Source organism: Garra rufa, chromosome 23 (genome assembly GCF_049309525.1).
Source record: "Garra rufa chromosome 23, GarRuf1.0, whole genome shotgun sequence".
Classification (NCBI taxonomy): Eukaryota; Metazoa; Chordata; class Actinopteri; order Cypriniformes; family Cyprinidae; genus Garra; species Garra rufa.
The window spans coordinates 14,280,213-14,293,704 of record NC_133383.1 but is presented as its reverse complement, the minus strand read 5'-3'; the positions used below and the strand labels follow the sequence as shown (position 1 = coordinate 14,293,704).

Below are 13,492 nucleotides of genomic sequence, written 5' to 3'. Positions count from 1 at the left end.
CCCAAATGGCTCATTTTAACTTTATGATACACTGCATGTCATTTGGTCTTTTTTAAAAGCCTAAAATTTAAGTCATATTGAACTAAGTGAAACTTTTGTTTTTAGTTCTTTTTTTAATTCTCTGTTTGCTCTTATATGTCAGTTATGTTTTATGCTTGAATCATTGACTTTGTCTCTGATGGTTCTCCATTTACTCACTATCTGAACTCATAGATGCCTAAGAGAAAAAACTAAGATGTTTAAGGACTTCCTTTGTGATTTTTCTTTCTTTTGACTGAGTTTGAGTATAGAGGACATGGTCCATACTGAAGGAATTTTGGAGTCATGTTTAGTTAAACAAGAAACTTCCTTATGATCCCAGTGGATGGATGTCAGATCACTTTAGCATGTGTGGGAAAATGGCACTGGTCCATAAGTATTTGTGTGTGTGTGTGTGTGTGTGTGTGTGTGTGTGTGTGTGTGTGTGTGTGTGTGTGTGTGTGTGTGTGTGTGTGTTTGTATTAAATCTGCATGCTCTGATGAGCAATACAGGAACTGTCTGGAGAAACCCATGGGAGAAATGTGTGTGTGTGTGTGTGTGTGTGTGTGTGTGTGTGTGTGTGTAGCCAAGATGAATGTTTGTGGGAGAGTGTGCATTACAAAGCTCAAAAAGGATCATAGTTTTACTTCCTTGGTGGTCTGAGAGTCGAGTTCACACTGTTTAAAACACACACTCATAGACACCAAAACATAGATATGCAAACACAACTAGCCGCTCATTGAGCAGTAGCTTTTTGAGTATTTTAATATCATGAATGTATAATTCAAATTATGGAGTGAAATGTGTTGCAATTCATGTTGAGTGTAAACTAAATTGCTCTAGAGCTATTGGTTTAACTCTGGTGTGGATTGTGATTAAACATTTGTGACCCTGGACCACAAAACCAGTCTTTAAAGAGAAGTTCACTTCCAAAACAAAAAATTACAGATAATGTACTCACCCCCTTGTCATCCAAGATGTTCATGTCTTTCTTTCTTCAGTCGTAAAGAAATTATGTTTTTTGAGGAAAACATTTCACGATTTTTCTTCATATAGTGGACTTCTATGGTGCCCCGAGTATTAAAACTTAAACCGCTTGATCCCAGCCGAGGAAAAAGGGTCTTATCTAGCGAAACAATCTTTTTTTTTTTTTATTGCAATTTATATACTTTTTAACCTCAAACACTCGACTTGTCTTGCTCTGCCTAAGCTCTGTTTTTTTCCGGTTCAAGACAGTTAGTGTATGTCGAAAAAACTCTCATCTTATTTTCTCCCTCAACTTCAAAAATCATTTCAAAGTCATCCGACTTCGTTGCAGAAGTGCCGACCCAATGTTTGCAAAGTGAACATGCAAAGAAGATCAAACACCCTTAACAAAATAGGTAAAACAGAGATGTAGGAATGCTTTTGAAGTTGAGGGAGAAAATGAGATTGGAGTTTTTCGACATATGCTAACTGTCTTGAACCAGAAAAAACTGAGATCAGACAGAGCAAGACAAGACAAGTGTTTGAGATTAAAAAATATATAAATTGTAATTTAAAAAAAATATAGATGATCGTTTCGCTAGATAAGACCCTTCTTCCCCAGCTGAGATCATTTACAACCACATTTGGGATCGTTTGAAGCCGTGTTTAAACTGCATTTTAGAAGTTCAAACTCTGGGCACCATAGAAGACCATTCAAAATCCTGAAATGTTTTCCTCAAAATACATAATTTCTTTATCACTGAAGAAAGAAAGACATGAACATCTTGGATGACATGTGGGTGAGTACTGTAATTATAGTATCTGTAATTTTTTGTACTGGAAGTCCAATAGCCAAAAATACACTGTATGGGTCAAAATTCTTGATTTTCTTTTATGCCAAAAATCATTAAAGATGTTTCATGAAGATATTTTGTAAATTTCCCACCGTAAATATATCAAAACTTAATTTTTGATTTGTAAGATGCATTGCTAAGAACTTCATTTGGACAACTTTAAAGGCGATTTTCTCAATATTTTTATTTTTTTGCACCCTCAGATTCCAGATCTCATGACTGGTTTTGTGGTCCAGGGTCACATTTGCACTATGAATCTATGAATGTTCATTAGTGTGAGAGTAAAGTAAATGTTCCATTGGCAGTGTGGACTAAAGTCTGTGCTGTACAGGTGTGGGTGTTTTGGAGCTCTTAAGAGCACAACGGGACTGCTGTGCTAAAACATGGCCTAATGGGATTACTGTCAAATATTTATCATTTACAAACAGCTTTGAATGTGCCATAGTACTCGCAGTTATGATATCTTAACAAAGCTGAACAGCATAACAAAGATTAAGATTGCACACTTATTCATACTCTGCATGGCCTAAATATCTGTTTGAGCATTTAGGTTAGGGCAAGACACTACAAGCACATCATGCGTCATGGTACTCTTGTGAATGGGCATCGAATACTGACACGGAACAGAGGAAATTGTAGAATAAAGTCATTATTTTTGCTTTCTTATTTTCATTTTTGGGTGAACTATCCCTTTAAAGGTGCTGTATGTAATATTTAGAGCAAGCAATAGCAAGTTAAAATGGGTCTAAATTACTGCAGTCTAAATTAAATTCAAAGCTCAGGTGGGTTGCCAGATTAAGGACACACAACAGGAATGAGTGCAACTGACATTGAAAGGCGACGAGCCTTACACTGGTTGATTTATGAGTTGATTTACCTGCATTTTAAAATGCCTCTATAAGTTTTTAGATGGATACTTTTTAGGTAAAGTACACAATGTGATCTCTGATCCAGTTTGTTTGTTGGCTTCCATGGCTGCAATACTCTGTGATTTCCGCCAGCTGGCTACACCAAGCGGCAACCTCCCGCTCTCTCTATTGAAACCAACACGGAAGTGGCTTAAACTGCAATTCATGGACTGGCCGCTAGAGACTGGCTGCAAAAGGGAGTCAGTCCCTTTGACTCCCCATGTTAAAATGCCCAACTTTACAGCAGAAAAAAACATGTTTACAGCCTGGTTCAAAAAGAGGTTTTAGACTATATAGCTAATCTCGCCCTTCATGTCAACTGTGAGGGGGGTGAATTTTTTTATAACTCATCCGTTTAAGTTATATTAAGCCGTAAAGTTCTGCATAATTAAGGGCGTGGCCACTTGAGTGACAGGGGGATTGCCGCTGCTGTCACCACTAGTGCGCTAAGTAGGCGTGGTTTCAGCACCCAGCTCCACCCACGTCCCGCCTTATTGTCCATTTTCGATTATCTGGGAGTGATGCGCGATGACTCGATTCCAAGATGGCGACGGCCGAATCCCGCCCACTATAGGCTTCAAAATCGCTCTTCAGAAGCCTACGGATGACGTCATGGACACTACGTCCATATTTTTTACAGTCTATGGGCTACACGCAGTGTCGAAATACTATTGGCAGTGGGAATCACACAGATCACAACATAGACATTCTGATATGGAATGCGGATTTCTAAATCGAATACTGACTGTAGCATTGTTTTTCATAGAAACAAGTATGTGGACCTAGAATGTTTACTAAATATCTTCAGAAATATTTCGTTATTTTTATCCTCTAAAGAAATTACATACAGCACCTTGGAAGTTGGGCATATTCTGATTGGCTGCCAGTGTTTTTATCATTCATCAGCTGGAAAAAAATATTCTGAAAGTGATTGCAACTGTATTATTTCCTCTGTGTCATCATTGTTATAGTTGTGGAGTGGACTTCCATATTTTCATAGAATTGTAACGATTATTAAAACTTTATAGTTAGCATTCCTGGTGTGATTAAGCCCTGTGGCTACATGTTTTAATTGATCGATTTTATTAATAATGATACTCTATATTAATAACTCGTTACAGGAGTAGTTCACTTTCAGAACAAAAATTGACAGATAATGTACTCACCCCCTTGTCATCCAAGATATTAATTTCTTTCTTTCTTCAGTCGTAAGGAAATTATGTTTTTTGAGAAAACGTTTCAGGATTTCTCTCCATATAATGGACTTCTATGGTGCCCCCAAGTTTGAACTTCCAAAATGCAGCTTCAAATGGCTCTAAACGATCACAGCCGAGGAAAGAAGGGTCTTATCTAGCAAAACGATCGGTTATTTTCTAAAAAAAAAATTACAATTTATATACTTTATAACCTCAAATGCTCATCTTGTCTAGCTCTGTGTGTACTCTGTGTAGAGATTAAAAAGTAAATTGTAAATGTTTTAAAAAAATAACTGATTTCACTAGATAAGACCCTTCTTCCTCGACTGGGATCATTTAGAGCCCTTTGAAGCTGCATTTAAACTGCATTTTGGAAGTTCAAACTTGCGGGCACCATAGGAGTCCATTATATGGAGAGAAAGCCTGAAATGTTTTCTTTACGGCTGAAGAAAGAAAGACATGAACATCTTAGATGACAAGGGGGTGAGTACATTATCTGTAATTTTTTGTTCTGAAAGTGAAATACTCCTTTAAATACAGGATTGTGTTCAGTAGGATGCTAGTTTTACTATGCCATTAAAATTGTGAAACTGATATCAACTACTGACTTGTGCTACACGGTCTCATGACGAAAACGTACCTCTGGGAACTTTTTTTAACATAAATTAACACTAGAAGTGGTAAAACAGCAAACACTTGTAATCGTTTTCGTAAAGTTATGATTACAGCTACATATGTTTCACTTTCCATAACAAGCTTGCTCGATAACTCAGCCAGCACAGAATTGAACTTAGATGCGGAATCCTTACAAATCCTGTGAAAAACATGTCTCACGATGAAAGAGCTAAAAGATGAGAGATCAAAAAACAAGCTAAAATTACATGCTTGTGATTGTTTTTACATCACATTCGCCTTTGTTCATACTATCGGGTAGGTTTAGGTGTAGTGCAGATGGTACGTTATTTTAAAACGTCACAGAGCATTAGACTTATAGTGCCACTCAACGGACATTTCATGTCTGAACTGCGGTGACACACGTACAAAACCAACGTCACATAAAATGTACCATATGTACGTTCATCTGTTCCAGGGGAAATAAAACAAACACTCTTAGCACAACTCAGCTGACATTTCACATCGAATATGTGACGAAACATACATGGCAGTATGTATTTCGCATCTTGTGAAAAAGTTCCCAGAGGTATGTTTTCATCAAGACCGGGTTGGTATTGTTGCAAATATCACTGTCCTCAACAAAACCTTCTGCCTCCAATTTCCACCTTTTCACTTTCAGTACAATCAAACAACATAGTTTTTTGCAACACAGTGTCCTAGTTACTTTAAAAAGAAAATACACAGAAAAATGTTCTTTGTTCTTCGTTTTTGGCTTCAAGTGACCCTTTTTGACTTTAAAGCATGAATAAAACCAGAACTAAAGGAGCAAGAAAATAACAGAAGGAATGTAAAAACCTGAGAGAGTCATTGGTGGGCCGAGGTGACTTTTAAGGACACAGGACCTGTGTTCTTATATAATCAGAGGTCTTGCCTGCTCAATCAAAACAAGAATGCCTTTGATTGTGCCCCGCGCCCCGTGGCATCCAGGCTCTGCGTGGCATCCGTGCCTGCTGCTCTCTCTCATGGCGCACTGCCTGTTGTCACGTCGAGGTGATCAGGAATGCCTGGGTCACGAGGGGCTGCGTGTCCTGACTGCTGGGATTAGATGCCATAGCAGCGTAACACTATGCAGAGGTGATCACTGTGTGTTTGTTTGTGTGACATTTTTTATCAGGCTGTTTGTGTTGTGTGTAGGACTTTGGCTGACTCATGTTCTGCATGCTGCTTTTCTTTAAGTTGTGTTGAGGTTTATTGTTTTGGGGACCTTTTGTGTTTTGGTTGTTGGCGGGGGACATTAGATATTAGCGGAATGTGTTAATTAAACTCATGACTTCACAGCAGTTATTCTCATGCCTTGGACTCAGGCCTACCCAGAATCCCCTCTGAGAAGGTCCCAGAGACTCTTTAATTTTCTGCAAAACAAGCCCAGTGGTTGGGCTTCATTTGAGGGCTTCATTAGAAATCGTTGTTACTACTGATCTGAGAACAGTACAGTTTTTTTTTTGTCTTTTTGGTAATATTGAAGGCAAGCAGTTGAGATTAACCAAGTGTAAATTATAACATTTAAATTTAATGTACAGCTCTAGATTCAACATTATTTGTTCTTCAGACATTCCTCTTTAAAGTGAAAAAGCAAAAAAAAAAAAGCTTTTGGTTTTTGACCATTGAAAAGGTGTATAATTTTATGATTTACTCTTGCAGCCATATTGAAATTCCAATATCTCTGGAACCGAACTATGAAGGGCCTTAAAAATGATGATGCCAAAAGAAAAGTTTGTTAAGACCCACTATTTGAAAAGGCATTAAGATATCATCAACACTTCTTGAGATACAGGCATGCAAACGTTGGAGAAAAAACTTGAAAAGTGCTGTTTCCCCATTTTTGAATCATCATCTTTGGCACATAATGCAACAAAGATGGCTAAAGTCAACTGATTTTACTAATATAACTATCAATCTCTGTGTAAAAATAGCATTATGATGCTGCCATCTTTCTGAAGTCGTTTTTACCTCCTTATAATTTGGCTTTGAATTTCAGGTGAAAATTGCCATTTTAACCTCCCTATACAAAATAGTTTATTACTTAGTAAATATTCATCCATGACATTTAATATTTTGGCTTTCTTTACTATACATTTCTTTCTTTAGAAATAATACTAGCAAAATCACACTTTTTGGTTGAGAATGACCCATTCATTTCCTTCAAAACATAACCCCAAAAGTACAGAAAATTTGAAGGGTTAGTGATGCCAGCTAAAAAAGAAAGTCATTTTTGGAGATTTAAGATACTGTGTTTTGATGTAAGATGAGATTTTTTGAGTGTTTGTTTACTAATTAATTTATTAAACATTATAATGGACATGTATTAAAAAGGTTATTTTGACTTGATGCTGACTTAATATAATGTACGTTCATCACCAATATTACATCATCAAAATTAAAAACTTTATTACCACACTTCAGTAGATGTTTAATCACATATGCTCATAAAAACTCATGTAATGTCATGTTTTATCCATGCTAATGCCCATAATTACACACCATTACACTTTAAATTCCTCTGTCGCTTACATGGACCTGTCATTTGATAATCGACTCCTTGTGCGATCCGAAAGCTCAAAGCTTTATTTAACTCTGTCAATGTGAACAAACAAACAAACCATTAAAACAGAGCAAACATCCACAGCGGTGAAACGGGGGGCTTTTCCTGCCTGTGACAGCATGCTTGGCTGCCCCGACTGAGCGCCGTTTCTTGATAACAGTGTTTGCACTGTAAAAAGGCCCCGTCGTGTCTTTCTCTAATTGCTTCCATGTGCGATTGTGATTTTGGACGCTAAACATGCTGAACTAGTATTCAACTCAGTAGATGTATGTATATATATAGGAATTTGTATGTGTAACTTTTATTAGAGATGCTTTAAATAATAAAGATGCAATTTTAGTAGATGTTAATAAGCTCAAGGGTATGACCCCATAATCGTACTGATTTCTGAATAAGCTGTTTTGCAAATGAGCTATTAGTTGTGAAAGTTAGCATGTGTTTACATAGTATTAACTGTTCAAAGAGCAAGAGCAGTCTTATTTTCCATAATGCGTCCCTTTAGTGCATACTTTAGAGGAGCAGCGGAAATGACATTTATATGACACATGAGTGTGCTGTGAAGGGAATTTGTGTCTCTCAGACTTGGACTTGGTGTTTGTCAGTGGTATTATTGTAAATCAGTAATTCATACCCCTCAGGGGAGAGCTAATCACTGGGGATTGCGCTGTGGACCAAAGTGTGAGGAATTCCTGTCTTCCTGCCAGGAACGGGCCGAACTGAGGAATGACAGTGTCAGATCGGAAACAAAAAGAATAAAAAACAGCAGAAAGGGATTTCGGCATCAACATACTGTTCTTCTACAAATGTATTTGATGACACATCCACGTGTTTCAAAACAGATTTTGTGCCTAGTTTTCTTTGAATAAATCACGTGGAAATGGTAGTTAGCGGAACAGCTTTTGTCAGTTAATGTTGGCATTATCTACTCAATAACACAAATAGACTTTTCACTCATCTTTTATCATCTCAGCTGAATGAAGGAACACATAGAGAGAGAATTATGGGGTTATTCCGTGTCAAATCAATCAAATTTCGAAAACCTAGGCTCAAATTTTTGATTTTGTTAATATTTTTTTCTCAGTAAAAAATAATAATCTCAGTTATCCAATATTTTGTACAGGGGGGTCAAAATGACAAGTTTTACCTGAGATTTGGAGCCAATTTACAGGGGTATAAAAATGACTTCAGAAAGATGGCAACATAATTATTTCATTTTTACACAGAGATTGGTTGGTATATTGGTAAAATCTGTTGACTTTAGCAATCTTTGCTTCATTATATGCCAATGGTGACAGTTCAAAAATGGCAAAAAGCACTTTTTGTGTGTTTTTTTTTTTTGCCTCAAGTTTGCATGCCTGTAACTCAAGAATTATTAAAGATATCTTAGTATCCTTTTAGATTCTGGTTCTTAACAAACTTTCCTTTTGGTATCTTTATTTTAAATGCCCTCATTGGTTCAATTCCAGAGATATGGATAAACTAGAAATGTCTAGTGGCCTATCTGTCTGAGTTCCATACATATTATTTTTCTAAAGTTTGCATGCCTGTGACTCTAAAAGTATTCAATATATTGTAATATCCTTCTAGATTCTCATTCTTAATCAAATTTCCTTGTAAAATCTTAATTTTCAAGTAGCCCCATGTTGTTGAATTTTACCCATTTACAGTGATCAAAAACCAAATGTAGTTCACTTTTCAGGCATAACACGTTGACAGGTATGTTCTATGCAATTAAGCTGCTAGTAAAAATGAGATACATTTTTAGTTTTAACATTATTTGTTCTTTAGATATTTTTCTTTAAAAGAAAACGAGTATCAGCTGTATGCAAAGTGACCCACATTTGGTTTTTGACCACCGAAATTGTGAACAATTTACCAATTTACTCACATTAAGGAGCCACATTAAGGGTGTGTTCACACTTGTAGTTCAGTTTGTTTGGTTCATTTGGTCTGGGCCAAAAAGGAAAATTATACATTTGGTCCAGTGTTCCCACTGGCATTTTTGACCGAGAATCTAAAGATACCGAACCTAAAGGCATAGTGATACGTTCACAGCCTGATTGGTCAGGTTGAATGACTCACTCAATGATTCACTGAAGACTCCAAGCAAAATAAGCACAAAAATGAGTGTGCTTAGTCCAGCAGACGGCATTAAGTGCGTTCGACTTAAAGCGGCACTGCTGGTATGACATTAAAATACCCATTCACTGATCGGTCAGCTCAGCACCACTTTAAGTCGGCTCATTTTTGTGTGTATTTTGTTTGGAGTGTTCAGTGAGTTCCGTCACTAAATATTTGTCATTCAACCCAACCAATCAGGTTGTATCACTATGCCTTTAGGTTCAGTATCTTTAGATTATCTGTCAAAAATGCCACTGTGAACACTAAGTCATTTTTAGCTGTCTTAGTCCGCTTGTTTGGTGCGCACCAGGGTTCAGATGGCAGCGTTCACACTTACTCAAATGAACCGCACTAACAGAGCAATCACACAAGTTAGTTTTAATTAAACCAAACATGACAAGTGTGAAAACACCCTAAGATCTCCATATCTCTGGGATTGAACCATGAAGATACCAAAAGGAAAGTGTGTTAAGAGCCAGGAATCTAAAAGGATATTAAGTTATCTTTAGTACTTCTTGAGTTACAAACTTGAGGCAAAAAAATAAAACAAATAAAACACAAAAAGTGCTTTTTGCCATTTTTGAACATTCACCGTTGGCATATAATGAAACAAAGACTGCTAAAGTCAACAAATTTTACTAATAGACCTACCAATCTGTGTGTAAAAATAAAATAATGATGCTGCCAGCTTTCTAAAGTCATTTTTACACCACTCTAATTTGGCTCCAAATTTCATGTGAAAGTTGTCATTTTTACCCCCTCTACAAAAGATACACAGATTATTATCTGTGACATTTAATATTTTGGCTTTCATCACTATATATGCTTGTCGTTCTACAGAAAAATAAAAAAAATCAAACGTTTAAGGCCGGGGACCTCTGGTTGAGTTGACACTATAGCTTCCGTAGACGGTTATTGACCACTTAAAATATTTCATAGAAGTTGGAGCCATGGCGCAGCAGCTATGTTCATTCCCTCATCTCTCTTCCAGTAATTTCCTGTCTCACTCCACTATATCTATAAAGATTTATTTTTAAGAAAGTGTGAGTGGTGTTTGCTCATTGCCTCTTTGTTGTTAGAATGTTGTGGGTGGTTGCCAGGTTGTTTCTGTGTGATTGCTAAGGTGTACTGCGTGTTTTTTAAAGGCTTGCACTGCAGTTGCTAGGGTGTTATGGAGTTTGCGCAAAAAGGTACTAATAGAGAGACTGAGGAACAGGATGAAGGCAGGCTTAGAGACTGAGAGGATGAGCATATCAGCCTGAGGGAGGATGTTCTAGACTAGAGTGACTAGACTAGACTGGAGGCAGCTATCTGAGGCGACTGTGGACACAACTGGAGCGTATATGCTGACTGAACCAGATTTTGGATGTTTAGAGACCTTGGAGGAAAAGGGGATGCTCAGATCTGAGGGAAGCACATGTTTCTTCTGCATGACAAAGTGATGAGAACGACCAGTAAGTGTAAGAGTGTAAGAACTGTTAAAGAGTTTTTTTTTTCATATTAGTTTGAGAGTACTGTATGTATCACACGTTCAGTGTTGTGTTCAGAAAGAGGTTTTTGCAGACTCTAAGTGGTTTCTATTCAGCAAATGTGTAATTTAACACAAGCATGTGGAGAATCCTGTAAGAAAAGGATATAATTGTCGAACTGTGGTGAGGTCATTTCCTGACCCGTCCGCTTTTATGATGTCTTATTTTGAGAAACGCTTTGTTTTTCTCTCTTATTTTATCTCTTGTGGATCTTTCTCAATGAAATGTGGTGTAAATGGATCTAGACAAAACAGAAAAAGAAAAAAAAAACACACACACATAAAGAATCCCATTGTTCATTTTCTTTTCTTGTCTCAACTTTAATGTTATTAAATAACACTCATGTATATATATATATATATATATATATATATATATATATATACACGCTACCAGTCAAAAGTTTTAGGATTTTTAATGTTTTTTAAAGAAGTTCTGCTCACCAAGCCTGCATTTATTTGATCCAAAGTACAACAAAAACAGTAAAAATGTGAAATATTTTTACTATTTAAAATTATTTTATATTTCAATATATTACAGTAATATATATTACTACAGTCTTTAGTGTCACATGATACTTCAGAAATCATTCTAATTCAGTTGAGTACATTTTTTTCAGGATTCCTTGATGACTAGAAAGATCCAAAGCTCATCATTTATCTGAAATAAAAAGCTTTTTGTAACTTTATACACTATACCATTCAAAAGCTTGGAGTTTTGGGAAAGAAAATATCGAAATGAATACTTTAATTAGCAGATGCTTTAAATTGATCAAAAGTGATGATAAAGACATTTAGAATGTTACAAGATTTGTTAAAAGATGTTAAAAGATTTCTATTTCAGATAAATGCTGTTCTTCCTAACTTTCTATTCATCAAAGACAGCTGAAAAAATTCTACTCAGCTGTTTTTAACATCATAATAATAAAAAATGTTTTTTTTAACAGCAAATCAGAATATTAAAATGATTTCTGAAGAATCGTGTGACTGAAGTAGTGATGCAAAAAATTCAGCTTTGAAATTACAGGAATAAATTAAATTTTAAAACATTCAAATAGAAAACAGTGATTTTAAAAAGTAAAAATATTTCAAAAATTTACTGTCTTAGCTGTACTTTGAATCAAATAAATGCAGGTTTGATGATCAGAAGAGATTTCTTTAAAAAACATTAAAAATCTTACTGTTCAAAAACTTTTGACTCGTAGTGTATACGCTTCGAAAGTCATTTCATACATTATGTTGCATATTAATTACATTGCAATACATGAAATGCGTATTATTAAGAGTTAAATAAAAAGTCTAAAATTTATATAATTATTTGTTTCAGAAATCGAGGCAAAGGAGGCATGTGACTGGCTGAAGGCGGCAGGATTCCCACAGTATGCCCAACTTTATGAGGGTAAGAAATGGGATTCATATCTATAAACATACACACAGATATCAAAGAATCGCTTGTTGATTCGGTGGCCTCAACAAATGTCGACAGTGTGGTTGCAGCTGTGAGGTTAAGTGATGGTAAAAAATCAGGAATGCGGTAGGACGAGAGAGAAAAAGAGAAGAGAGTTGACTGTTGCTTTGAGTTTGAGATCACACCTATCCCATCCCACCTCAGCTGGCCGGACAGAAGCCAAGCGAGCTGAATTATTTCTGATTTTCCATTTCAGACATATGGAATAAAAAGCGCATTTACACAGCTGTGTGCTCCATTTGTCAGCACATTTTTTTCCTCCCTCTCTTTATCTTTTCTGGTCATTTTAGGGCCGCGGCGAGCTATTTGCAGGCTAGAGTTTCTATCCAAAGGGAGGAAGAGGTCATGGGAAAAAGTCTTCATTATCATTGCCGGGAAAACACAGGCCTTTGCCTCAGTCTTCCGCCCAGGCCAGCAAAGGGGTCGAGAGGATGCTATTCTCTCTGCTTCTCTCTCTCTGTTCCCCCAACTCCTCCTTGTGATGCTTTACGTCAGTGAGCAATAAAATGTCAACAATTCTATATTTAATTCCGTGTAAATTCAGAGCTCTCATGAGAAAATCATAAAATGGAAGAAGCTCTGTTTAGCCTCGTGAGGTCATTATGCCATTATGACATAAATAAAGAACTCCCGGATTCCACTGGGAAAACACCTTAGTGCACGTCTTTCCTTTTCGCTAATTGTTTGCATTTGTTTGAGTCAGATCGAGGGAGTTGTGCGATAACCTCTGGTCCAGTTTCAGAGCCAGTCTGCTGTGTATAATGTAATCAGTGAAGGAGCGTCTGCCAGAGATTGCATTCGATTTATAAGAATTACGCCACAGCTGCTGTGGATCTGTGTGATCCTCTGCAGAACCTCCGACTTAAAGAGTTTCATCCAGTTATCTCTCTGTTTGTTTATTTATCCCTTTCCATTTTAATTCATGATTTTGATTTGCTTTATATGTCTTTGTATGAAAATAACATTAAATAACATGCACTTGATCCATTAGTGAACTTTTGTGATCATTCACTCTTTCTGTATCTGTCTGCAGATTCCCAGTTTCCCATCGAAATATCTGCCGTCAAGAGGGACCATGACTTTCTCGACAAAGATCTTGTGGAGCCTCTTTGCCGGTATGTTTTTAAATGTGTAGATTAAGATATCTTGAGATTCTTTGGATTGAGAGTCTTGCAGTCTACAGGATGGAACTTGATACACCGTCTTTACTTAAAA

The 13,492-nt window shown here is 36.6% G+C and overlaps 1 protein-coding gene across 3 annotated transcripts in view; it reads left to right on the top strand.

Moving 5' to 3' along the window:
* stard13a (StAR related lipid transfer domain containing 13a) overlaps positions 1–13,492 on the top strand; it is a 47,704-nt gene that overhangs the window by 15,088 nt on the left and 19,124 nt on the right. For 2 of the 3 annotated variants that reach the window (XM_073829464.1, XM_073829463.1), the window contains exons 2-3: positions 12,137–12,208; positions 13,311–13,392. In XM_073829464.1, the coding sequence (XP_073685565.1) occupies positions 12,137–12,208; positions 13,311–13,392 (154 nt within the window). Of the gene's footprint in view, positions 1–10,608; positions 10,736–12,136; positions 12,209–13,310; positions 13,393–13,492 lie in introns of those variants that run through there. The other variant, XM_073829465.1, reaches the window with a different exon arrangement.